At 58.8% G+C, this 25255-nt stretch overlaps 1 protein-coding gene and 1 long non-coding RNA gene across 5 annotated transcripts in view; one reads left to right on the top strand and one right to left on the bottom strand.

The window, feature by feature from the left end:
- PSD (pleckstrin and Sec7 domain containing) overlaps positions 1–25255 on the top strand; it is a 33848-nt gene that overhangs the window by 6786 nt on the left and 1807 nt on the right. The window contains 15 exon segments of the mRNA XM_032445433.1: positions 121–949; positions 951–1083; positions 1173–1629; positions 4960–5403; positions 11742–11936; positions 12388–12468; positions 12915–13027; positions 13828–13886; positions 14348–14437; positions 22204–22247; positions 23151–23329; positions 23877–23947; positions 24086–24243; positions 24507–24651; positions 25075–25218. Coding sequence (XP_032301324.1) covers positions 185–949; positions 951–1083; positions 1173–1629; positions 4960–5403; positions 11742–11936; positions 12388–12468; positions 12915–13027; positions 13828–13886; positions 14348–14437; positions 22204–22247; positions 23151–23329; positions 23877–23947; positions 24086–24243; positions 24507–24651; positions 25075–25218 — 3078 coding nt within the window. The 5' untranslated portion in view covers positions 121–184.
- LOC107315847 lies at positions 4004–18021 on the bottom strand. Of its 4 annotated transcripts, none has more exons than XR_001556084.2 (5): positions 17844–18020; positions 14335–17697; positions 12728–12936; positions 8178–11356; positions 4004–6045 (listed from the first exon to the last, which is right to left on the bottom strand). It is a non-coding gene; the product is annotated as an uncharacterized LOC107315847 (long non-coding RNA). The 4 variants fall into 4 exon arrangements; XR_004307734.1 differs by lacking the exon at positions 4004–6045 and having other exon boundaries at positions 8362–11356; positions 14335–16599; positions 17450–17697; positions 17844–18021; XR_004307733.1 differs by lacking the exon at positions 4004–6045 and having other exon boundaries at positions 8362–9997; positions 17844–18021.

Raw genomic sequence — 25255 nt, 5'->3', positions numbered from 1 at the left:
CCACCTGTCCCCAGATATTCATGCCAATCTCCAACCTACATCCACTTTCAAGCAACATCACGATGTCTGCATTCCCCCATCTGTGCTCCCCATTTCTAATCACCTCTCCTTGCCCTCCAGGGCTGCCTGAGGATGCCTCGCCCTGTCCAGCTCCAGCCCTGACACCTGTGCTCACCCCATCAGCATGGCACAGGCGGGGGGCCTTGTCCGCCTGCCCCCATCCGAGGGCTGCACCGCCTCACCCCCGCCTTTCTCCCACCATGGGGATCGCAGGCCTTGGCCACCCATCTCCTCCAGCCCTGAGCCAGGCCGGCACAGCCCCCCACGCTGCCTCACCCCCAACCTCAATGCTGGTCGCCTACACCTCCTGCGCAAGGGCCTGGCCCCTGAGACCCGCCGCTGCCCCCCTGGCCTCTACAACAGCACCGGCTCCTTGGCTCGCAAGCCAATGGAAATGGGCCCTTTTGGCAATGGGGGCTGCCCAGGTGGGGGGCAGCTGACGGCCCCCTGCACCCCACGGAGGGGCCATCCCACCCCAGGTCTCACCTCGCCCGGCAGCCGCAGCCCACTGGTGGCCCCAGAGGGACGCAGCTCCGTTGTCACCTTCCGCTTCATCGAGAAGGCCAGCGTGCGGCCCCTCAGTGGGCCCCAGGAGAATGGCCCTGCAGAGCCCGGTGGGGGCTGGCATGTGTCCCCTGCACAGCCACAGCCCCAGGAACAGCTGCTCCGCAGACTGAAGCTGGAGGCCTCTGCATCTGACCCGCTCCTGGCCGGCTGCAGGTCTCCAGGGGAGACATGTCCCCACGAAGGCAGAAGGGATGCTCATTCTCTCACCACCAGCTGCCTCTTCAGCTCCCTCACCAATGGGCTGCAGGCCCCACCACGGGACGTCCCCACCAGCCCCCGGCCCCAGGTAGGTGCCCGTGGCCCCACGCTGCACTGCATCCAGCCCTACACCACTGACCACTGTGTCTTTGCAGGGCAGTGCCTGGCCGTGCCCCCGGCAGAGCTCAGCCCATGCTCAGCGCATTGCCCGTGCCAAGTGGGAGTTCTTCTACGGCTCACTGGGCACCCCGAAAACAGGTAAGTTGTCAGGCAGGGGCACTGTGGGTATGCAGAGCCCCAACCTGCTGGGATTTGGGATTGAACAGGGACTCTGGGCTTTCTTCCAGGCTCCTCAGCCCCCGTCACTGAGCCTCCATTGCAGCCCAGCCACCCGCTGCCTGCAGAGCCACCCAGCTCGCTTCCTGAGCATGGCCTGAGCCACGTGGAGGTGGAGATAGAGGTGTCCCCAGCAGGTGGCAGGGAGCAGGGCTCCTGTGAGACCGGCATCATCAGGAGGGCAGTGAAGTACTCTGAGACAGATCTGGACACCGTGCCGCTGCGCTGCTACCGTGAAACCAACATTGACGACATCCTGGCTGAGAGGGAGGAGGTGGATTCTGCTATTGAAAGCCAGAAAGACAGCGAGAGCAACCCCAGCTTTGCAGGGACCCCAGGCAGGAGGGACAGCATGCCTGAGGGGAACCCTGAGCACAGCATCCAGTGCACAAAGGATGGACTGCGCAATGGAGATGCGGATGAGGACGATGAGGTGTTTGAGGCCACGAGGAAGGAGAGCAAGGAAAGGTGAGGCTCAGCATGGGAGGGCAAAGAGCTCCCCTTGCCCTCCTCGGTATCCCAAATGTGTGACAAAGGGGCTCTGCCAATCAAGAGTCCAAGCCAGAACCCTCAGTAGCTGTGTCTGAGCCGTGTGTGGTGTTTGGAGAGGTTATTCATTGTCCCACAGGGCTGGAGATCCCTCGCTACCCCATGTAAGGAGCAGGGTGGTGCTGGTGTCTAGTGCATGACACTGCACCACAGGACCCACTCCACTGGGGCTGAGCCCAAGATCAGGTCACTGTATGAGTCCAGCACCCAGGGACAGTTCCATGGATCCCTGAGTTGAAGGGACTGGTGTTCTGTGTTGTTTCTTGCTCGTTCTATGTACTAGGATAGTGATGGGCCTTGGGTGGGACAAGAGCCTCTGCTCCATCTGCAAATGCTCTTCAGTGAAGGGAAAGTGCTGCTGGGGAGTGGAGCTGGGTGATTCCTCTGTGCTGGCACAGACAGGTGCCTGGCAGTGTGCTCAGAAAAGGAGAAGGGTGGTTGGTGTTGGGAATGGGAAGAGATGATGAAATAACTTGCAGTGGTACCCTGCAATGGAGGGAGAAGCACGTGAGGTGGGCTGCCGTGGATGGGAAGGTGCATGTTGCACAGGGAGCTGGGATCCTGCGGGTTTCCCAAGAGGGAAATGCATTTTTTTTCCCAAATGAATTGTGATAGAGAATGTGAACAAGCTTTGTAAGTCACTCCAAGCAAGTTATTCAAGTTACTGTAACAATTCTTTTACCTGGCGATAATTCATTTCCAAACACCTGTGGGCCCATTACACATCCATGGGCTGTAATCCCGCACCTGCCTTTTGCCCTCTGGGACACCCTGCTGGAGTTCCCCATGCACGGCCAGAAAGCTCAGGTCTGTACCTCAGCACATTGCTGCCATCAGCACAGTGCTCCTGGTATGATTACCGGGATGCATACAGTGGTATCCTGCTCATTTGATGCAGCTTTCGTGTTGACAGGTGGCTTTCAGATCTTTTTGATGTGCAGACAGAGCCCTGGCTATTCCCAGCAAGGCACAAACCCTGCCGACAGCAGTGCCAAAAATCACCAGACTGAAATAGCGAGTTGGTTCGGTGCCTGCATCACAGCCTGGGCTTTGCTTACACACTGTTTCAGAGCTCGCTCTGCAGCTGCAGCCCTCGCTTGTGTTTACCAGTCACCAGTATTGATGTTTTCTGCTTCAATCTTGCTGCTTTGTCTGCTCACAGGAGGGGCGATGTGGTGATGCTGGGGTCATTAAAAGCCACCCCATCTTTCAAGTGCCAGTGCTGCTTTGCACTGCAGGAGCTGTTGCAAACCAGAGGCTTCCATCCCAGCCAGTCCTTCTCTGCAGAGCACTTTGTTGGTAGATGGGAAGGAGCAGCCCCGCAAAATTATTGGGACACCATCGGATGCTGATTTGCAGCATTTAGACATGTAAATCCCTTTGAAAATCTAGCCTTAGGGATTTAGCACCCTCTGTGTGGAAAGACTGGCTCCGCACTACTTTGTTGCCCTTTACATTCTTGCCAAAGGGCACCTTCGTTCTCATCTCTCCTCAAATAAGAGAACATGCAGCAGGACATCAGGATGAAAAATCCAATACAAAATCAAACAAGATGTGGAAAGTGACATAAGAAACAGCGTCTTCTTCCAGAGTCCACTCCCTGAATATATTTAGAGCCGGCTCTACGACTAATGACCAGTCTAAGCCTTTGCTGTCTTTATTCCCATTAGTCCCAGAGCACCCAGACCTGTCAGCGAAAGCAGGCTTCTCTCCCCCTTCTCGAGTGTCCCCAGGGGGGCACAAAGCCGGAGGCAGCGCTGCTGAGTGAGACAGAGCTGGCTCTACAGCACTGTGCCCTGCTGCCCAGTGTGCGAGGGCAGGCTGCAGGTAGGAGCACCTGCCCTCCCTGGGAGCAGAGAATTGCCCAGCACAGCCCTCACGTCTGCCACCAGGGCAGCCTTCCCAGATGGAACACTGGCAAGTGGATGCCAATGTGCTGGGGGATGCCTGAGCCCCTTCCCCTCTGTTGATGTGGCTGCTGAGGTCCAGTTGCTCCACCCCATGTGGTACTCAGAAGTCCTGGTTGAGTTGTCAGCATGTAATGCAGGACAGTTATCAGTCTCTGTGATGTGTATCCACTATTTACCCACCTTGCTGGTTGCCCCCTGAATCCTTCTGCATTCTGGTGCAGTGAGGCTGACAGCTTGGAGCCTGCTACAATAATCCGTGAGATTTTGGAGCAGGATATGAAGGCTAATAAACGATAAATCACTCAGTGCTTGTAACAGCGCTGCATTTTCTGAGCCTTCTGTGTGAAGCTGTTTGTTCATAACAAATGTTATGACAAGCTGGATCAGTTCTTTGCATTTAATCAGGAAAGAGAGTGGCATAACAAGTGCTTTTTTGGTGCTCTAATAAAGCGATAGCAGCTTGTAAGTGAAACAGGCTTTTAGGATTGCATTTGGACTTATAGGACTAAAGGGCTGACACTGTTGGAAATATCCCTGTGTCACGTGCTCAGACTTGATGGGCAGGCTCATCTCCGAGATAAAATGCTCAGGGGTTCAAGATGTAGGAGCTCCTGCATTGGGCTGGACACAGAACCATGCTGCATGCAAGCTGAGCCTCCTGCAGGGTGATCTCAGAGGTTTGCCAGTGTTCAGAGAGCACAGTGCTTCGGCTGGGAGGTGATGAGCTGGTCTGAAGGCAGCCCAGTCCCTTTGAGATGCTCTCACTCCCATCAGGCCATCCTGCTCTTTCCTCCTCCTTCATAACAAGTGTGGGGAGCTGCTGCTTGTGCTGACCTTGCAGGCAGGCTTGGCTCAGTGACCGCGGTGTCACATACGTAGAGGAAGGTGTCACGCTGTCCTCAGTGGCTCCAGAAGTGCTGTGGGTGCCAGGAGCTCTGAAGGCTCATGGAAAATTCAGGCACTTGTGGATTTGTTTGGCAGTGGAGCTGAACTACATCCTGTTTTTGGTGCCTGAGCTGTTTATTGGATCTAGGCTCAAGCCGAGTGGCTGGGAGCAGTAGCCATCTCGTAAGCTTCTTAGGAGGATGAGCCACTAAGGGAACAAAAGTCCATGGTGCATTAAAGGAGAGGCATATGGCTGGAGGGAGGCCAGCACAGCCCTCTTCCCATGATGTCTTGGGTAGACAAGGCATTTCCTTTGGAGGCCTGGTGTATTCAGATGTTCAGAGGAGACTTCTGCCCTCCCCACTTTCCTTCTGGAGCAACGCATGGGCTTTTGTTTGGGGCTTTGACCTCTTGCTCCTCAGTGACCAGTTCCTCTTGCTTTCTTTCCCTTTAGGATCATGGATCGAGACACACAGGGTATGCTCAAGTCTCCAGTGCCCTTCCTGCTAGGGCACAGCCTCTCCAAGGATGGCATGGACTCTTTCAGCAAGCATTTTGAGAGCATCATGGAGTCCCATCGAGCCAAAGGCACATCTTACACCAGCCTGGACTCCATTGACATCCTCTCCTCCCCAGCCCGCACTCAAGGGACCTTTTTCACTTTTGATCTCCCAGCCCTCACCCCAGAAGTACAGGGACAGATCCGAGACAGTGCGAAGCTGATCGAGGAGAACTTTGCTCCTCTGGCTCACTTGGAGCCGGACTCTGGGACCAGTTCAGCCACAGATGCCCCCTGGACTGAGAGGGAGGAGGAGAGGGGGAGGCGAAGGAAGGGTGCTCGGCATAGCCCTTGCTGCTCAGAGGACAGCTTTGGTACTCCCTTGGCCTCCAACATGAGGTGAGTGACCAAAATTGCTTACTGCCCACCTGGGCCACCACAGCTCAGCATCATGCATATCCTGTGCTGCATATTTTGTAGTCACAGCCTAACCAGTGCTGCTGGGGAGCAGGGAAGTGGGCCAGGATGCTCATCCCCACCTCTTCCAGCATGGCTATATGTGAGAGCACATCCAGGCTGATACACTGCCTTTCTTGTACTCTTCCCTCTCCCAGCAAGGTCTTGGGCTGAGGCACTTAGGGTTCAGCCAGTTGGCAGGCAGCAGCTTTTTCCTTTTCTGTGGTGTGCTCACCTGGAGCGTGATCAGGTCCAGTCCAAATGCCACGTCCATCCTAATGGCCCAAGTGTGGAGCTGATGGCTCTCAGGGAATCTGGCGTGTCGGTCACACTAGTGCTGAGCTTCCTGCTTGCATTGCCTCCCCACAAGATCTCCTCTCACCCAACAACATCTTGTGCAATACTGGAGGGTCCTGAACCCTTTCAGGCTTCCCCAGTGGGCCCTGAGAAGTGCTGGAAGCAGCTTGGCTTTCTCTTGGGTATCCAACCAAACCTGAATTACTTCTGGCCACAGTCTGTGTTATCCTGATAGGCTTAGTATGGGGTGGGCGTGTGGGGATCTGTCTTTTGTGTCACCTCTGGTGCCTGTAGTCAAGAGAGGAGGGTGGGACATTGCATCTGCTGTGTGGTGTCAGGATCATCCAGGAGGCATCCTGGAGAAGAAGAGCTGAGCTCTGGGCTGGGTACAATGGCACAGAGGCCAGGCAAGGTTTGTGCATAAAATGGGTGGTGTCCGAGTGGCACCAAGCAGCCGAGGGTGGCAGGATCTAGCCATGGATGGTTGCTTGCTGATGACAGACTCAGCTTCCTGTTCCTCGGTTAAGGCAAAGGACCAAAGGACCAAGATGGCCCCAGAGACCCCAAAAGGACAGTGCCTAACACTGCTCACAGGAGGCCTCCTGCTGCAGCAGCAGCACCACAGGGGCACGGAAGGGGCTGTGGATGTACCTGGTGCCGGGCTGGGGCCTGTGGTAGCGAAGGGCTCTGCAGGCTGTGACTCCCAGCTCCTGTGGTGGCAGTGGTGGTGTGCAGCTCCTTGCAAGGCCAGGCAGCTTCAGCTCCTGCACACTCACAGCCCAGAACAGGGCTCTGGCATCCCTCAGCATGCAATGTTCTGGGACTACACTTCAGTCTTGACCTTACAGGCAGGAGCAGGAGGCAGGATGCTGTGCTGCATTGGGGTCCCTCTGGGGCTGGTGGCATTGGCAAAAGAGTGAGGTGGGAACTGGGCTGCTCTCGGGTTGTCATTTTGCAATTACAGATTTAAATCCCAGGGCAGCCCTGGGGCAGGCACTGCAGATTGTAGGGCATCAGAGCCAGAGAGACACAGGCAAATGGTGTCCCCTCAGGGTGTGAGTGCCCTAAAATCCATGTGCTCAGCCTCCCTTGGCTCCCCAGGTCCCGGCTGGGACTCCAGAGCTAAGCTACGGCCACGTGCACCCCCAGGGACGTTTATTATTGAGGGAGGAGCTGGTAATTGCTCCTCATTGCTGGCCCAGGGCTGGTGGCTGTTCACCAATGGGCTGAGCATGGGAAACTTGGTTGGCACTGGGCAAACTGGGCAGTGTGTGCCCTGGGAGCCACGGGGTCACAGGGCTGCTAAGTTTGTGATGTGGGAAAGCATGGGGAAAGGGCTGAGGATGGAAAGAGGAGGAAGCAAGGGCTGAAGGTTGGGCACGAACTGTACTGCACAGCGTGCAGCGTTGCAGCACAGGAAGCATGGCATTAAGGTGTGTGGGGTTTCTTACCCGTTCTGCTTCCCATTGATATGCTCTGCTGTGTCCGGGCGGCCAGGTAGCAGCGCGAGGCCCAGTATGGACGGCGGTGCCGGGGCCAGGGGACGCGAGGCGAGCTGCCCGGCCCGCACATGCCGCACACGTGCACGAGAGAGGCGGTGCGGCTCGGAATCCCGCGGCGGCGGAGGGGCCAGGTGCCACCTGCGCGGCTCTGCGGGGCCCGGCGGGGGCGTGAGTGGGGACCGCGGGGACAGCGCGGCCGCTGGCGGCGGCGGTGAGGCGGGCGGCGATGGGGCGGGCGGGGATGCGGTGCGGTGCGGCACGGCACGGCACGGCACGGCACGGCACGGCACGGCCGGCGATGGAAGGGGCCGCGGCCGGGATGCAGCGGAGCGGAGCGCAGCGGGGAGCGGCGGAGTGCGGGGTCCCCGCGGCCCCGGGGGCGGCGCTGCGGGCGGGGCGGGGCGGGCGGGGGCAGCGCGGCGGGGCTGCGGCGGGGCACGGGCGGCCGCGCCCGCGGGGAAGGGGCCCGGCAGCGGCGGGGAGGGGGGCGGCGGGGGACGGGGGTCCCCGCGGGACGCGCCCCCCCGCGTCGGGCTGCGATCGCCTCCGATGCGGTCCCGCGGGGCGCGCTCGCTCACGCCCCGTTGGCCGGACTTCGGCCAGAGGTCCCGGAGGCGCGGGCTTGCCCGGGTAGCACCATGGCATCCGTGTGTCTGAAGGAGAAGCTGCCCCTCCGCCCGCCTGGTGAGTAACCGGATTTACGGCCCTGCGAGCCGCTGCCTCCTGAAATTGGTCCGAGGGAGGACCGCCCCCATAGACACCATCCCGGTCCCCACGAGCGGCGGTGGCACGGGGCTGGGCGAGGACCGGCAACAGCCGGGAGGAGGGACGTGCTGCGGGGCGGCAGGAGAGCTGCGTGTGTTCGCTCTGCACGGAGGCAGCACGAGGAGGGGCACGGTGCCCCAGGTTGAGTCTTACCTGTCTGTGGGCGCAGCGATGTTGGCAGGGCTGCTGGGCGATCTGGGAGCCGGCTGGGCACAGCTGCCGGACGAGGACAGCAGCACCGGTTCTGCCCACGCTTGGAGGCTGGCCTGGCTGACCTTCAAGTGTCCTCCCAGCCCAACTTCAATTTTGCAAGGAATGAACCAGCCCAGATCTCAGCTGTCATAAATCAAAGTCACTCCACTGAGACCAGTGGAGGGAGCCGCATTTATTTAGCTCAGCCAAAGATCCGGTCTGGTACATTCTTAGCAGTGATATTAGGCAGGCTGGGTGTGCTGGGCAGAAGGGTCGGGCACAGAGCCACACGTGTGGGGCACCAAAACTGAGGTGGTGCTGGGCTGCCCCATGCACCTCCCTGCCTCAGACTGGGCTCCCTGCCCCATCCATGCTGCAGGAATTAATCCAGGTTCCCTGTGGTCCTTTTTAGGGAACAAGTGGTTCGTGGTAGGTGTTTTTGAATTGCTTGCAGCAGGTGTCTCACATGGCAACAGGACCTGGGTGACATGGGGGCTCAACAGAATGCCCCTGTCTGGGTGCAGTGGGCTCCTGGCTGAGTAGTCTCAAGGAACAGGGTGCTGGTGAGGGTTCCACCATGCACTTACATCCCTGTTGGCAGTGAGGGTTGGTGGGCACCCTAGGGCAGGCTTTGCTGAGCTGACAGCTTGTTGCTGCCCCACAGTGCTGAGCAAGCTCCCTGTGGCAAGGTGGAGGTCGGAGCTCCTGCAGCAACACACTGCACTGCAGTGCAGGAAGGAGCTCCAGTTCTTCCTGCAGTGCTCTGAGCTCTCAGACAGAGAAGGGATCTCAAGGTGAGACAGTGAGTGTTTGGGTCCAGGAACTGTGTGCTTCGCCTTGAGAAGGAAGTATGGGGCTCAGAGAGGGAGAATCTGGAGGCAGGAAAGGAGCAGGGCCTTGGGCAGGAGGGTGTGGGCACAGAAAGGCATGGCTGGTGCACAGGTGGGTGAGAATTTGGGCCCAAAAAAAGAGACATATTTGTGACTGGTAAAAGATTAATAAGAGTCTGGAGCTGGAATATTTGAGGGTCAGAAGAGAAATGGTTCTGTTAAAGAGTATTTGGAACCAAGAAGTGAGGCATGTGGACCCTACATATCGACTGTCTTCAGTTCTTTCATTGCAGAACTGCTCCAGAAGCATTTTATTGCTGCCAGACCCTGCCCTGAGGCCCTGGAAGCAGCTGTGGGGGCCCTTGCTGCCCACCAAGTGGGCGCCCATCAGGAGCAGGGCTGTGCTGCAGGCACTGTGGGTACCGCTGGCTGTGCTGTGCTGGCAGGGCTGCGCTCGCCCTGGGCCCGCTCCACGGTGACTCATGCCAGGCACACTGGAGATGCTCATACAATACCAAATTTGATCATTATTCCTTAAGTGCAAACCGGTGCTCGAGTTGGAAATACATCTAAAGTAAAATTATGATCTCCGTGTTTCTTCAAGCCAAACTGAAATGTCACTTAGAAAGTACACTAAAATAATCCTCTGAGACATTAGGTCACTGGCAAGAAAATTAGTGTCACCTCAGTTGCCTCAGACGTGGACGTATGCTCTTTGCTCTGCTTGCTGTTTGCTTGAGGGCTGGGTTCCTGCTTTTCTCCTTGCAGAATGGGCATTCTCCAACCAGCTGGAGTAGAAGGCAGCCATCAGTGGGGCACAGCTGAACTGCCCACACTGGTGGTCCTCATATAGCATCATGGTAGTGGCTTGAACAAAAGTCCACCTCGTAGACTGGCTGGGAGCTTGTCATTGCTTGTACAGCTGCCTTGTCCTGACCGTAAGGTCATGTTCTGCTGATATAAAGACCAAAATCAGAATTGGGGCTCGGTGAGGGAAGGGATGGCAGATCCTGCAAGTATATTGACTTTAGGAAACAAACTGCAATCCCTGCATGCTAGTTTCAAGAAGCCAGGAAAGAGCCAAAGCCACAGGTTGGGAACCTGCTGCGAGATGGAGATGTGGAAGATCAAGGAGGTTTTGTAGGTGACCCCACAGCTGGAGCTTGGCACTGTGTGGGAAAGTGCAGCTTGGGAAGAGGTTGTAGAGGAGACTCTGAGTGCTGGGTTCACTGCAGGAGGTACCACGCAGCAGCTGTGGCAGGGAGGACAGCCTTTCAGTGAGGGTATCAAGGCCCAGAATGGTATGGGGAGATTTCAGTGATATTGGTTGAGAAGAATGAAAAGGTCTTTGGAGGATGGCTGGGCAGCTGCTTGCTTTGCAGGGAGCGATGGAGGAGCAATGCACTTTGGGTTTTGTAGCTCAGTCTGTGGCCACAAAGGCAACCTCGGAGCTGCTGGGCTGAGATAGTGCTGTGTTCCCATGATTGCAGGCTGTTTTCTGAGCTGTGATCTGCAGGTGCCACTGCGTTTACCTCCTGCTCCTGAAGAGAGGTAGCACTGTCCTGGCTGAGGGTGCAGCAGCTCTGTTTCAGCAGCCACTGCCTGGAGCTGCCAGGCCTTACACTTGCTCAAGACCAGTGCATCTCCCTTGGGACTGACACGCTAGCACTGTGTCTGCCACATCCACATCCAGCCGCAGTTTTGTGCCCAGACACTTCCCCATCCCACTGGGATGCCAAGAGCTCCCTGAGGCATGGGGCAGCCTGTCCCTGCTGTGTGGGGCTCCTCTGGGACAGCACCAGCTGCAGCCCAAAGGCAGTGAGGAGCAGCTTTGTCCTTAGTGGGAGGAGTGGAGCCTCTGGAGATCGGCCTGGGTAATTGGCTCAGGAGAGGAGGCCTTCTTAAAAGTCAATTAGAGACTTAAAAATAAAACAGATTGGAACAGTGCGAGGTCTGCCAGAAAATTTGGGCGAGGTCAGAATTGCTTAACGTTCGTTGTTGATTAGATTCAACTTACTTTTTGTTGGGATAATTTGTGTGCGGCTGAGTCAGAGTGCTAGAAGCAGCCAAGAGCGTGCTCCCAGCATGGCCATGTAAGGCAGCGGGGCTGAGAGCTGACAGGCAGCCCCAGCACACCATGCTGTGCCGGAGGCTGGGGGGGGGTTTCTCCTTCATCTTCACTCTCTGTGCCTCACTTCTTCCCTCTGTGAAGTGCTTTGAAGTTTGTGGATGGGAAAAGCCAAGTGCAGGAATTATGGTCTTCTTGTTCTGGGCAGAAAGCTGCACTCGAGAGCAGCACAAGGAGCTTGCCTGGGTTAAAAAAGGCGTACCGATATAGAGTACAGCATGTGCATGTTTCTGCTCCCCGTCCTGCTGCAGCTGGCTTTGGCAGAGCCTGAGCCCGCACACGAAGTCTTGCAGGCTTAGGGTGGGGGACTTCCCAACAGCTGTCCTGTCTGACCATGGCTGGTTTGGACATGGCTTTGAGGGCCTTGGCCCTGTCACCTACCTCTCTTCCAGCCACATCTCCAGGCTTTACCTTAGCACTTAGCCCTGACCCTGGAGCACCTCTAACCAGTATGGCCCAGCAGAGCTGCTGGCCCCCGGAGCAGGGTGAGGATCTGCATCCCCTGAGAGGCTGAGCAAACAAGGGACCTGTGGGCAAACTAACATGGTGTGTCCCTTCCCATTGCAGTGAGCACCCCATGAGCCAGCTGGTTTCTGACTCGGACTCAGAGATGGACAGCATGGAGCAGCTGGCCCTGGGCAGCACCGACACGCTCTCCAATGGGCACAAGGCTGATCTGGAGGCTGCCAAACGCCTGGCCAAGCGGCTCTACAACCTGGATGGCTTTAAAAAAGCAGATGTGGCCCGTCACTTGGGGAAGAAGTACGTGTGGGTATTCACAAAGAATGGCCCATCCTGCATCATTCCTCCCTTCAGCAACTCCAGCATACCCACAGCTGCTTCCCTTGAGGGCAATGAGCTGTCAGAGAACCGCTGGCAGGACCCCAAAGACCTGTCCCTGTGATAGCTCATCTATACCATGTGTTCCTCTAAAGGCAACATCCAGGTTTTGGAACCTTCCTACTCACACTGCATCTCAGGCACCTTCAGCGAGGTGTCAGAGAACAGGGAGCCAGCTAACTGACATATTGAATCTGTGGGTGACCCTGTGGGGACACTGGGGTGCCTCTGTCTCCATCATGTTTCCCACAACCCTGCCATCATGTCCCCTGGGAGGTACCCAGCACACCAGATTCCATCCCATCCCTGTCTGCATTTTGATGTCCCCCCCAGCCTGGTTGATCCCACTCTCTCTCCCCCCTTTTTCTTTCAGCAACGAGTTCAGCAAGATGGTGGCAGGGGAATATCTGAAGTTCTTCGTGTTCACAGGGATGAGCCTGGACCAGGCCCTCAGGTCAGACAATCTGAGTGTGGCCGTGTGCATGCATCATGACCACCTAAATGCGTCCCAACAGATTGTGTCCTTTGCAGCTCCTCATCCCCACAAACATCTGCAGGAGCAGGCAGACCCCACAGCCTTTGGGTCAATTCCCAAAGCAGTTTCTCTGCCACATAAGCACAAAGGATTGTCCCTGGTCTTAGCTCCCCACTCAGGCTCATCTAGGGCTAGTTTTCCAGGCCCTGAGCCCAGATCAAACTCATGCTGACCTTACCTCCTCCCTGATGTAGTTTCTAGAACCCAATGTGCCGTCAGGGCTGGATGCTGTGGGTTGGATGCAGGGCTTCATGTCGGGGCTGCAGGAGGGGACAGCCACAGCTCTGTCACTGTGCAAAGGGGTTGGGGGGACTGCTGCTGGGCTTCACGTGTGACCAACGCTGCTGCTGCTGCTGCTTCTTCAGGTCCTTCCTAAAGGAGCTGGCCCTGATGGGAGAGACACAGGAGCGAGAACGAGTGCTGGCCCATTTTTCCCAGCGCTATTATGAGTGCAATCCCAATGCCATCTCCTCTGAGGGTAAGAAGCTCTGTGTGTGTGTGAGTGTGCGTGTGGGTGTGTTCGTTCAAGAGAGCACATGTTCTCATCAGCTCAATGAGAGTGCTCAAGATGAAAGTAGAATTCAGTCTGAGAGCGTGAACTGACGCCTTAGGAGTCAGCCCTGTCACAAATTTCCCTCAAATGACAGACACTTTAGACTTATTAAAATAATAATAATAACAAAAAAAAAAAAAACCTGCTCCAGTTGGAAGATGCATAACTAGGGCTCAACACATCCTTAATTCTGACCTTGAGCAGATTAGCACACGAGGCGAGAGAAGGCCCTCCTGAGCACACAGAGCCCAGCTCAGACCCACGGCTCAGGGAAGAGCCAGGTGAGAAAGTGCCGCTGCCCAGCACCCAGGGTGGCACAGAGGAGCACCCAGCCTGCACTGTTTCACTTCAGTGTTATATGTCCTTGCGCTCCCCCCGTGTGTGTTCATGTGCTGAGTCTGCTCTGGTTTGGCTCTGGGCAGGTGAGGTTTTGGCTGGCTGGCTGGCAGAGGGCTGTGCTGCTCCACTGTGCCCGTGCTAGGGGCTGGGCAATGTTAGCTGCAGCATCACTGTCTGGCTGAGGGGCTGCAGGGCTGCACGCTCAATCTGGGGACTGGCTTTATCCCAGTGGCCTCCTCTCTCCTCACCTGCGTGCTGCCAGCACCGTGCTGACGCTGTGTGCCACCTGCTCAGCCGGGAGGAGCGGGCTCAGGACTGCCTCGGGCTCAGCAGAACCTCCATCTGTGCCAAGGGGCTCTAATTCCTGCCCTGTGCTTGTGCTGCAGATGGAGCCCACACCCTGACCTGTGCCCTGATGTTGCTGAACACAGATCTGCATGGACATGTAAGTTAACCCTGCCTCCAGCCCATTCTGTCCCCTGCCCTTTCTGCCCCACCTGCAGGTGCCCCAGACAGAGCCATGTGTGCTGGAGATGTGAGACCTGTAGGGGTGAGCAGCCCCAGCACGTATGGGGATGAGACAGGAGAAAGACTGAATGAGAGAGGGAGATGGTGGAGAATAGAATAAGATTTGCAAGGAGATACACTGAGCTGGAAGGTACAGAGGGGGGGTGAGGAATGAAGAGGAAAAGAAGCAGGGAGAGGGGGTGGGAGTGAGACCCCACACCTTGCTGGTGCTGAGAGCAGTCACCCCCAGCTTAGAGAAAGGAAGCTGCTTAAGGCCCCCAGTCTGAGCACAGCAGGCAGCTTCCCGTGCCTTCAGGCAGCCTCCCCAAGCTGTTCCAGCCAGCTGCTGTCCCCTGGCCCCAAGATAAACCCCACGTTTCTCTTACCTGACTTCCCCAGAACATCGGGAAAAGAATGTCCTGCTCTGACTTCATTGGTAACTTGGAGGGGCTCAACGGAGGCACTGACTTCCCCAAGGAGCTGCTCAAGGTAAAACTGGTTCTCTCCCTCGCCAGCCAGGATACAGGAACAAGGGCAAGAGCTTTGGGTGGGATCACATGATGGCTCCATGGGATGCAGTGAAGGTGTTCATCCTCACACTTCTATCAAGCTGCTGAAAAAGGCAGGGTCAGTGGCGTTCCCTTGGCCCACAGCTTTCTCTCTGTGGTGCTGAGGTCTGGGGAAGGGCAACATGTCTAAGAGTGGCTGTGCTTGGCCACTGCCAGGAGCTGATGCCAGCAGCCTGAGCTGGCCCCTTCCTGCGGGAGGACAGAGGCTGGCCTCTTCCTCACAGGACTGTTGGGAGCCTCAGCCTCCAGGCAGCTGCTCTGGTCATAGGGGATGTCTTTCCATCCCTGGTGTCCCTCTGTCTTGTAGCTGTTTCTCAGCCTCCCTGGCTAATGCAGGAGCAGCACAGCCCTGCTGCTGCTTGCAGGGAGGAGCTGGCTGCCTCACAGTCCTGCAGCACAGAGGGGACAGCCTGACCTTGAGCTGAGGCATGAACAGAAGAAGTGGTGTTGACACGGGCTACAGGATCTGGGTGCGCTGGGGACCTGGTACAGGCTGTGGCTGAGGCAGTCTGGGAACAGGGCTCATCCCCATGGGGCTCATAGGGCAGAAATCATCAGTGTCTGTGAGGCATTGTGGTTGGAGAGCACTGGGGCTGTGGGAAATGGGTTCCCACGAGGTGCCAGAGCCACTCCTGTGGGAGGTGCCTTATGAAAAGAGGCAACATGGGGTAAAGAGCTGAGCTCTGTTTTCAGCCTTTGTAGGTCTATTCCTGGCTGTGCTGCTCACCCCATCATTAAGGGGTTACCAGCAGTGCTCAATAGGGCTGTCCTCCCTCCTGGCCCACGCTTCTCCTGTGAAAGGAACTAGAAAAAAAATCTTCCCTAATTTTAAACCCAGCTCCAGAAAAGACATTCAGCACCCAGCATGGAAGAGAAATGTCCAAAATGAAGACCCTGAACCTCTGCTCTCCCCCAGTGCTGCATTATCCAGGATCATCTCAACCCCGCAGGTCCCTCTGCAGGCTCTTGGTGAAGTCCCCAGCACCATAGAGCTGGATACCCACAGCACCCTACAGCCAGGGTACCCATAATGCAGGTGCTGCAGCTCAGCTTCCACCACAAAAGGTGCCCAAGCAGGCACAATCATATTATCTCATCAGATCTCAGCCTGTGTGAGATAGGGCAGTAAGCACATAGCTCAGCAGTCTGCTGTGGGTAGGGTCGAGCTCCTCACCTAGTACAGGCCAGTGCTGTGGTGCCAGGGGCTGCAGCTCTGCACCTGATGGTACGGGAGCACCTCCCTGCACATCGCTGCCTGCAGCCCGCAGTGGGGAGGCTGAGCTGCTAAAAATGGACTGTTCCCTCTGCAGCTGCGGAGCTTCCCACAGCCGCTTTTCAGACGCCTCTGTATCAGTGCCGTGCTGGGGAGTGGGAGCAAAAGGCATCTCCCAGGTGGTGCACCAGGGACAGGCTGCAGCTTCTCCATTGCTCCCTTGGGAGCTCTGTCCATGCACAGAGCCTCAGGGCAGCTGGAACGTGCGAAGTGCTGGGCAGGGAGCTGACACATAAAAGGCAGAGGGGCTGGGCTACTCTTGGGCAACTTTTGCCAGGCTCAGTGGGAGAACATGCTCTCTGTCCACTGTAGGCTTTGGCTCCTTGGTCCTGTTAAAAGCTTGAGCAGCAGAGAAATGAGGAAAGCATATTTTCTCCCTGCAATAGCCAGCGCTAGTCCCATTAACCTATATAGGATGCTGCCTCCTCTACAAACCTGGGTCCCCCACCTGGGAACTGAAGCTCCTCTGCATGCACAGCTGGCCAGCTAATTTTAGTGCTGCAGGAGCACACGCATTTCCTAAGTACAGCAGGGGAGGGGAAGGGCTGGCAAGCTTCAAAGGGGCTTCCCAGAGCCCAGGGGCTGCTCCAGCAGCACAGAAAAAAGGTCTTGGAGCTTCAGGGGCAAAAGGCCCTGTGAGTCTGTGGGCAACACCAGGAAGGGACATCCATGGGAACCACATTTTCTCCCTCTTTGGCTGCAGAAGTCCTAAGACAAAGGCATCACGATGCCTGAGAGCAGGTGGCAGCTTGAGTCAGACACAAACTTTATCTGCTACAAGATAATGCGTGTAAACACTCAAGAGTTTCCTGCAAAAGAAAGCAAAACACTTAAAGCTTGTGCTTTCACAGCTGAACACCACATCCCCCTCACCAGCATGCCTCGCTGTGCCCCTGCCACTGAGCTAAGGCAGTGATGCTGCCCTGCTGGGCAAACACAGCTGCTGGAAGCCTTCATCTCCCTGACAACCCCTGTAGCCATGCTCTGCAGGCAGAGCCCAGCCCACCTGGGTGTCCTCACCACCTGGGGATGTGGGAGCTTTCAGTGCTATGCTTGGGGGTGCCTGTGCCTGCAGGCTGGGCTTGGACTGCAGCAGCCAAAGGAGCACAGCTGCCCAGCCAGCACAGAGGGAGGCATACTGGTGTTCTACAAAGGCATTGTGTGCTAGTTAGCTTAGTCCTGGGACCCAGTTGTCCTCTTGTAGGTATGATTTCTGCCCAGCCCCTAGGTCTTCATTCACTGCTGCTGGCTGTGCATTTCAAGTGTGGATTTGACTTTTACCCAACTGATCAATTTGGGGAGCCTTAGATCTTCTGTATCTTTGTTCCATAGCTTAGTCTTGTGCTTTGCTGAGCTTTCAGACGCAAAACCAGTTCAGCCCCCCTCTTTCCCAGCGCTACTTAGCAGTCAGCTCTATCTGTGCTACTTTCCAGCTTTCACAGCTGTTAATGAAGCGAACCCTAGCATGCAGGCAGCCCCATGGGGAAGGAGCAGGAGGGGCCGTACTCCCAGCTTAGGGGCACAGCAATCAGATGCTCTGCACGCTGGGTGAGTGAGGAGCAGATGTGAGAAGTAGGGCTGGCTCCCACCTCAGAACCGGAAGCACAGCTGGACTTTCTCAGCCCGATTGCCCCTGGTAGCACTCTACAGCCCACTGACCTCAGGATTCACTGCTTCCATCCGAGAGCAGCCTGCTCTGCCCTGCAGGTTTGGCACGGCAGTCAACATGCCGAGCAGTGACGACAGTGGAAAATTTCCCCTCCTGCCCTGGCCGCATCTCCTCCAGTCACGCTTAAGCGGGTTGCGCATCCATCCTCATCTCGGCTCCAAGGATGATTGGCCCTTCGCTTCTGCACGGAGCAGCAGCACCCTGCCCCGAGCAGAGAGGTTAATTGTAGGACGGGCACCTGAGGATGGGAGAGAGCGGGCGGGAGCCCCCCAGCTCAGCGTCACTATGGGCAGGCTCGGTGCTCCCCAGCGAGCGCAGCCCAGCCGCGTGATGCTCGGGCAGCTGCTCCCCGCCCGCCTCACACCCCGCTTATCTCCGTGGTACCTGTGCGGGTGTCCGGACTCACGGCTCCGCACCGCGGCGCCCCGACAGCACCGTGCCGACATCCCTGCCACCCGGCGGGGCGTCCCGCGGCTGGACCGCTCGTAGCATCCGCTCCCCGCCGGGCCGGCCGCCTCCATTTTGAGCCCCGCAGCGCGGTCCCGCCCCCCGGCACGGCCCCGCGCCCGGCTGGGCTCGGCCGAGCCCCTCTCCCCGCTCCCCGATCCCCGCCGCGGGGCCGCCATTGGCTGCGGCGGGCGGCGGGCGGAGCGGGGCGGGGAGCCGCCTCCCGCGGGCATCAGCCGCCGAGCCCTGCCCTGCCCGGCCCGGCTTCAACAGGCGGCGGCGGCGGGGAGCGGGCCGCGGGTGCGGGGGCCCGGGCGGGGCAGGGCAGGACAGGGTCGGGCCGGGTCGGGCCGCCCCCGCCGCCGCCGGCACCGGCACCATGATCGGTGTCAACAGCATCAACAGCAGCGCGGGCCGTATGCGGTCCCGCTCCATGTGCTCCGTGCGCTACGGGCGCAACTACCGCGGCGTGGAGACCTTCTGTTACGGCTGGCCACAGCGCTCCCGCACCCTGAAACCCGTGCTGTACACCGACCTGGTGGTCAGCCGGCTCCAGAGCCGCCGCAAGAAGAAGCCGGTAAGCGCCGGGCGGGTTGCGCGGCGCCGGGGCTCCGCGGCAGCACGAGCGCGGACGGGCGCGGCTCGGCTCGGCTCGGCTCAGCTCGGTTCGGCTCAGCTCGGCTCGGCTCGGCTCGGTTCGGCTCGGCTCGGTTCGGCTCAGCTCGGCTCGGCTCAGCTCGGTTCGGCTCGGCTCGGCTCGGTTCGGCTCTCCAGGCGCTGCGCTGCGGCGGGGCCGTGCCCGGTGCCCGCAGCCCCCGGGCTGCGTGACATTGCGGCGGGACACTGCGCGGCGGCGCGGTCGGAAACGTCGTGCGGGGCAGATCGGGGCACATCGGGGGCTGAGCCGTTGTCGCTCGGGGCTGCCCTCCCTCCCGGCCAAGCGGCACGGTGCGGGGCGGGGCGGGGCGGTGCGGGGCGCTGTGCCGGGCGTTGCGGGCTGCGGCGCTGCGGTCCCGTTCTGAGCCGAGAGCAGGGGAGAAGGAGGGGCTCCTGTCGGGAAAAATGGGCTGCCGGCTGTCGGGAGCGCGCCCGCCGTCTGTTGGCATCGGTTTCGGGGAGTTGGGCTGCTGTGCCGCCGTGCTCGGTGCGGAGAGGTGGCGGGGCTGGCGCTGGACACGCACCGCCGTGCCGGGCAGGAGCGGAGCCGGCCATCGCGGCGGTCTGGGAACAGCACGAGGTTGTGACGCACTCGGATGGAAGCAGCGGCTGGAGGGGAGCTGCTCCTCGGTGCGAGGGATCGAGGGGGCGGGGGCACGGGGTGCCGCAGGTGGCCGAGCGGCTGAGCGTGGTCCGTGCCCGCGCGGCAGACGGCGGAGTGTCCGCAGGGTGATGGAGGCCTGGAGCGGTAGAGCCGTACGTCCCCGTGTGACCGTGCCGTGTGTATTGGCACAGCCGAGGCATCTGCGTGTCTGGAGCACCCAGCTCCAGAGCTGGGTGAATGGAAAGGAACTTTGCTAAGGAAAAGTTGGGGAGAGCTGTGGCTGAGCTCTAGTAGTGATATACCCAAGAGAGGCAGAGTGCCTGCAGGAGGGCACTCTATGGCTGAGAGGTCTTTTGTGCAGAGCATCACACTGCTCTGCAGAACGTCACACCGCTTCCCTGTTAGGGACACGCTGGGCTGCAGCCCTCAGTGCAGTCCCATCTGTCCCAGTGCTGCATCCAGGACCACCTGCTGCCCTGCTCCCATGCCAGCACTGAATCTGCCCCGCTTTGCGCTGCTCTGAGACAGAGGGATGAGGAGAGGGCTGTCTGTGCAGCCGAACTGTCCCTGTGCAAGGATGTTGCTCCTTGCTGGTACAGCCTCCACACCCCACTGCAGATGTGTGCTGGAGCAGCACCTGGGCACATCCAGCCAGCCCCTTTTGGGGGGTCACTGAAGGAAGGTGTGCTGGTTCCATTGGCAGTCCCGCTGGAGCAGTACATCTCTGGGTCTCCCTGGTGTTGCGCATGTCTAAGGCAGAGCTTGCTGCCTTACCCTGCGTGCTGCAGCAGTGAGCTCATAACCCTGCGATGGCAACAAAAAAGGCAGCAAAAACCTTCTGCTTTGGGTCAGCCTCAGTGGCACAGGGCCAGTTCCCCACTAGCACCCTGCTTTCTGCTGGGCAGGGCTTACTAATTTAGCGATGACAAAAAGTGCCATCATTTGCCTCCTTGGAAATGAATCCATAGGGCAAAGACGGGCAGGAGAGAGGGACCTGCAGAGATGAGCCACAGTGCTGTAGTCTGTGCTGACAGCCATGGGGAGCTGGGCTGCAGAGCCCACTCTGCCTTGTCAGAGGAGTCCTGCATCACAGATGGGTGGCAAGCAGTGGGAGCACAGAGCAGCAGCGGGCAGTGTGGTGCAGAGCATCCTCAGCTCAGAGCGGGGCTGAGCCCACCAGGTTTGTCTCCTCCAGGCATGACACTGCTGCCTGCTGGGGATGGCAGTCAGAAGTCAGAGTCCCAGTGCAGGGTCCCAGTGCAGGCTTTGTGCTGTCCTCTCCTCCCCACCTTGCATTTGTGTTCCCCTTATGCAGGGGCACTGGAAGCCCACAGCCCAGTGTCTGAGGCTTCTCAGCAGCTCCTGCCCACAGCAGGCTCGTGGGATGCTCCTGGTGCTTGTAGCGGGGCTGTGGGAGCCTTCTGAAGCCACCAGTCAGGTTATCTTTTGAAGTGTTCCTATGTAGTCCCAGAGCCCATGTTTTTGTAGTGCTGCCCAACTGTGCTGCTCTCCAACACTGTGCAGATGCTGCTGTCTTTCAGAATTGCTTCCCAAGTGTGTTCCCACCAGCTCAGCACTCCACTTCTCTGTGCCATTTTTCTATTATTCTTGTTTCTGTTGTTCTTAGTCCCTCTCAGCTGCTTTCCATCTGTGAGATCCCATCCCTCCCGCTCCCCATAGCAATTCCGTATTGCCCATACTGCTCCTCAGCAGCCTGCTTCCATCTCCTGCCTGTCCCCTGCTCCTCCCAGGGCAGCACAAACAGAGCTGGGTACAACCTGCCCTGGAGCACTGTGGCTGTGCCTCCTGGGGGCTGTTGCCTTCCCAGGAGCAGCCAACCCTGCTTTTTGCCTGCAGACAGGGAGGCCCTCTCATCTTCTGCAAAACAAGCTGGTGCTGGGCCAGTGCTCCCCTGAGCAGAACACACGTGATAATCCTGGTCCTTCTTCCGCTCTGGCCACTGCACATCTCGGGGATGATGGATTTGCCTTCCCCAGATGCTGCCGGGTCTGTTGGCTGGGTCCCTGCGAGCCTGCAGTTGTACTTTATCAGCCACCAGCAAGCTCTCTCCCCAGCAGTCTCCGGCCAAGAGATGGATGTTGACAGCTGCCTGAACAGTCTGTGCACAACTCGATTATCTTCCTCTGAGGATGATGCCTTCCAGACCTGTCCTGCTCCTTGATCTGGAGTGCTGAGCGAATGCTGCTGGGAACCTTCTCCAGAACCTCTTGTGCTACAGGGCTGGGCTGAGTGCCTGTGGCTCGCACCCAGCTGGGGCCGGACAGGGAACGCAGCCCCAGGTCCATCTGCAGATGGACTTTGCTATTTTTCCCAGCTGAAATGCAGGCATGGGGCCCTGCCTTGCTGAACTCAGCAAGGGTCAGAGAGTGTGGAGGCCCCAGGAAGAGTGGGTAGGCAGTTTGCAGCACCCTGGGGTAGGTGCTTGTCATCTTTGCTTAGAGAGCCACCAGATCACTGTGGTGCTCCTGAACACGTGTGCTAAAAGATGCAAATCCCACACGGAGTAGATGCCAGACCTCACTGAAGTCCCCACTGAAATGTAACTGTGCTCCTGGGGTCTGGCGGTGCCCACAAGTGCAAGAGGACAAATTGTGTTGGGTGGCTGCTGCCTGCATCCTCCTGGATGCAGGAGCGCTGGAAGCCCTAGCACAGACTAATGTCCTGCAGAGCTGCCCCAACCCAAAGGCTCTGTCCTGGGCCTGAAGGCTCTCTGTTTGGCCAGCCCAGCAGGGAGAACCAGCAATCTGATGGCCTCCAGACACAGGAGGAAGGAAGGTGACAGCCTGGGCCGTGCCCCAGCACAGTGCCCCATCCATGTCCTGGCTGGGAGTCCTGCAGTGCCCATAAATCACCTGTAAGCTCTAATATGTGCAGAATGGGGGCCTGGCTGTCAGCACGGTGCCAGAAAGGAAGGGCTGTGTGCAGGACGGGTTGCCCCGGGGTTGCCTTAACCTTTAGTGCCCCTCCGTGCACAGAACATCTGTCCTGATTCAAACCCTGCTCCTCTCTCCACAGGCGCTGTACGGCTCCATCAAGAACGAAAAGCTGCAGTGGGCCATGTGAGCATCCCATGGGGGGACTGGCTGTATAGGCCGGGCAGGTGCTGGTGTCACCATGATGGTGTGGCTGCCTCCACAACCCCGGCCCTGGAGTGTGCCGCTGCCCAAGGCTGTGTCAGGGAGGGGGGTGTGGGGTAGGGATGGAGGTGCCCAGGGAACTGCGGTGGGTGCCAGCCCTCTGCCCCAGCACGGCACTGCGTTGGGGCCCCGAGGGCAGCTCCCACAGCTGTGGCTGTGCCCGGCCTCGCTGTGCGCCCAGGCAGCGGGTGCCCGGGGTCGGAGTAGGCAGCGCCGTGGCTGTGCCCGGGCACCCGCACCTTCGCCTACAGCTGCCATCTCCAGCAGCAGGAGCGGCAGCGCCCGCGCTGCGGGGATTAATCAGCCCGGCGGTTCCGCCAGCGCTGAGCCAATGCGCTCGGGCTGCTGCCATGGAGACGCCGGCAGATGCTGAGGGGTTTAATTAGCAGCGAACGGTTACGAGGGAGGGGGGAGGCCGCAGCTCCGGGCTCCCACAGCTCCGTGCTGGGGCGGGGGAGGGAAGCGATGCAGCCCGGAGGGCGAGGGGACATTGTTGGCAAGGAGAGTGTGAGCGAGGTGCGTTGCCCTGCAGGGTGGGCTGAGAGTTGTGAAGCACTGCTCAACAGCCAGGCCAGCAGCGGTCCACAAAGGCTGCTCGCTCCCGAGGACAGGTCCCCCCAGCCAGGAGCAGCGGCATTGCCCCTATGGCTCACCCCGGCAGCAGCACAGCTGCCAGCATCACGGGGCAGGGGCACTTAGGCTGGGCTGCAGGATGCTCTTCAGTGGTGACAGCAAACTGCTCAGCCTGGCCTGTGAGTGGGAGGCTTGACGTTTGCTGTCCCCAGCAAGGTCACAGGCACTCCTAACCAAATCAATACCTGGCAGAGACGAGGAGGAGCTGAGGAAGTCCCTTTCAGAGCTGGCTGACCCCAAACCTAAGTCCATCAAACGCATCAGCAGCTGCAGTAACCCCTTCCTGGACTTCTCCCAGGACTCCAGCATCGCCACCTACAAGCACGGACTGTTAGTGCGCAAGATTCACGCTGATCCCGACTGCAAGAAAAGTAGGTGTTGGGGAGGGGACACTGGAGAGCTACAGGAGCTCTGACAGAGGGAGAAGGGCAGGGGTCACCCTGTGCAGTCTGCACGTAGCACTAAGCCTGCCTGCAGCATCAGCCCTCCTCCACGTGCATAGGGCTGCGGTGGGCGATTCACTCCCAGGGTGGGGGCTGAAGGGCTCTCCCTTCCTGTGGTGCTGGGAGAGCCGGGGGTGCGTGCTGAGACATCCCGCAGTGCTGTAAGCATGCTGCAGGTTCTGTGCTGCCAGCCACATTCCCTGTTTCCACTGCAAAATCCTCGCTAAGCCCCGGCTGCCTAATGCCACCTTGATCCGATCAGGCGCTGCCAGCGTTACCTGGCGTGTGGCAGCGTTCTGTCTTCATCCCCGGGCATGTAGCCCCCCCTGCAGCCCCATCTGCCAGCCACGTGCCCAGCATGGGCTCAGGTGCACGGGGATGGTGCAGGCATGCTGCATGTCCCCGGGGTGGGGTGACGTGTAGCGTGGCACGGCTCGCAGGGGGGTGATCCATGGGCTGCTCTCCTCTCCCGCAGCCCCCCGAGGGAAGCGCGGCTGGAAGCCCTTCCACGCCATCCTGAAGGGGATGATTCTCTACCTGCAAAAGGTGAGGAGTGCTGTGGTCGTGTGGGGTTACGGGCTGGGGCCCTGCCCCTGGGCTCAGCTGGAGGCCAGCCTCCAAAGTGGTCCTGGGTTGTGGTCAGAGCAGCCCTCAGCTGGCTCTGAAGCGCCTGGTGCCCTGCAGGAGGAGTACAAGCCAGGGAAGGCTCTGGCGGAAGAGGAGCTGAAGAACGCCATTAGCATCCACCACTCACTTGCCACGCGGGCATCGGACTACAGCAAGAGGCCCAACGTCTTCTACCTCAGGACAGCTGACTGGAGGGTCTTCCTCTTCCAAGCACAGTGAGTCCCCGGGGCCCACAGTGGGGCTTGGCAGGGTGAGCTAAATTCCGCATCCTGGCCCTTTCTAGAAGGGAGAGGAGCTGATGCTGTTCCTGGGCATTGCGCAGCTTGTCTCCTCTGTGCTCCAGTGGGCTTGAGGCTGTGCACTGCTGGGGCAGAGCTGGGGCCAGCTGGGAGCACTGGGCAGCTCTGCAGAGCAGGGCCTTGGTGTGCCGAGACTGGCTGGGGGAGCACGCAGTGCCACAGCTGGCCTTTCTCCCCAGGAACTCCGAGCAGATGCACTCGTGGATCACACGCATCAACGTGGTGGCAGCCATGTTCTCCGCACCCCCCTTCCCCGCCGCCATCGGCTCGCAGAAGAAGTTCAGCCGCCCGCTGCTCCCCAGCTCCTGCACCCGGCTGTCCCAGGTGGGCCGGGAGTGAAGGGCTGTGCTGGGAGAGGTACAGGGTGAGAGGCAGTGCCAGGGCATGGAGGCACACCTGCACCTGAGGGGGGACCTGCGTCACTGTGGGACCTTGACAGGAGCCCGGGCAGGGGATTAGCTGGCTCTCACTCGTGCCACTGCAGTTATTCACAGGGCAGAAAGGATTTAAAAAAATGAAAAAAAAAACCAAAACCAGCCTAGTTTTCAAGGGGATTAATTTCTCTCTAAGACTGCAGCCAGCCCACTGAGAGCAGGGGACCTCCCCAAAGGGCCAGCGCTTTGGCCTTCAGTGTTTAGAAGGCTGGGAGTGGTGGCTGAGCTCCTGGCCGTAGCTGGGAGGGGAGAACCACACCAGCCCTGGAGTCAGGGCAGGGGGGTGCTGACAGTGAGTGTTGCGTGTCCCCAGGACGAGCAAGTGAAGAGCCATGAGACCAAGTTCAAGACAATGTCAGCAGAGCTGCTGGAGCACCGCTCCTCACTGCCGGATAAGAAGGTGAAGGGCAAGGAGTACGAGGAGCTGAAGCAGAAGGAAGAGTACCTGGAGTTCGAGGTGAGCAGGGCAGACTTTGACCCCTGTGCTGGCTCTA

This window comes from Coturnix japonica, chromosome 6 (genome assembly GCF_001577835.2).
Source record: "Coturnix japonica isolate 7356 chromosome 6, Coturnix japonica 2.1, whole genome shotgun sequence".
Classification (NCBI taxonomy): domain Eukaryota; kingdom Metazoa; phylum Chordata; class Aves; order Galliformes; family Phasianidae; genus Coturnix; species Coturnix japonica.
This window is presented reverse-complemented; position numbering and strand designations above follow the sequence as displayed.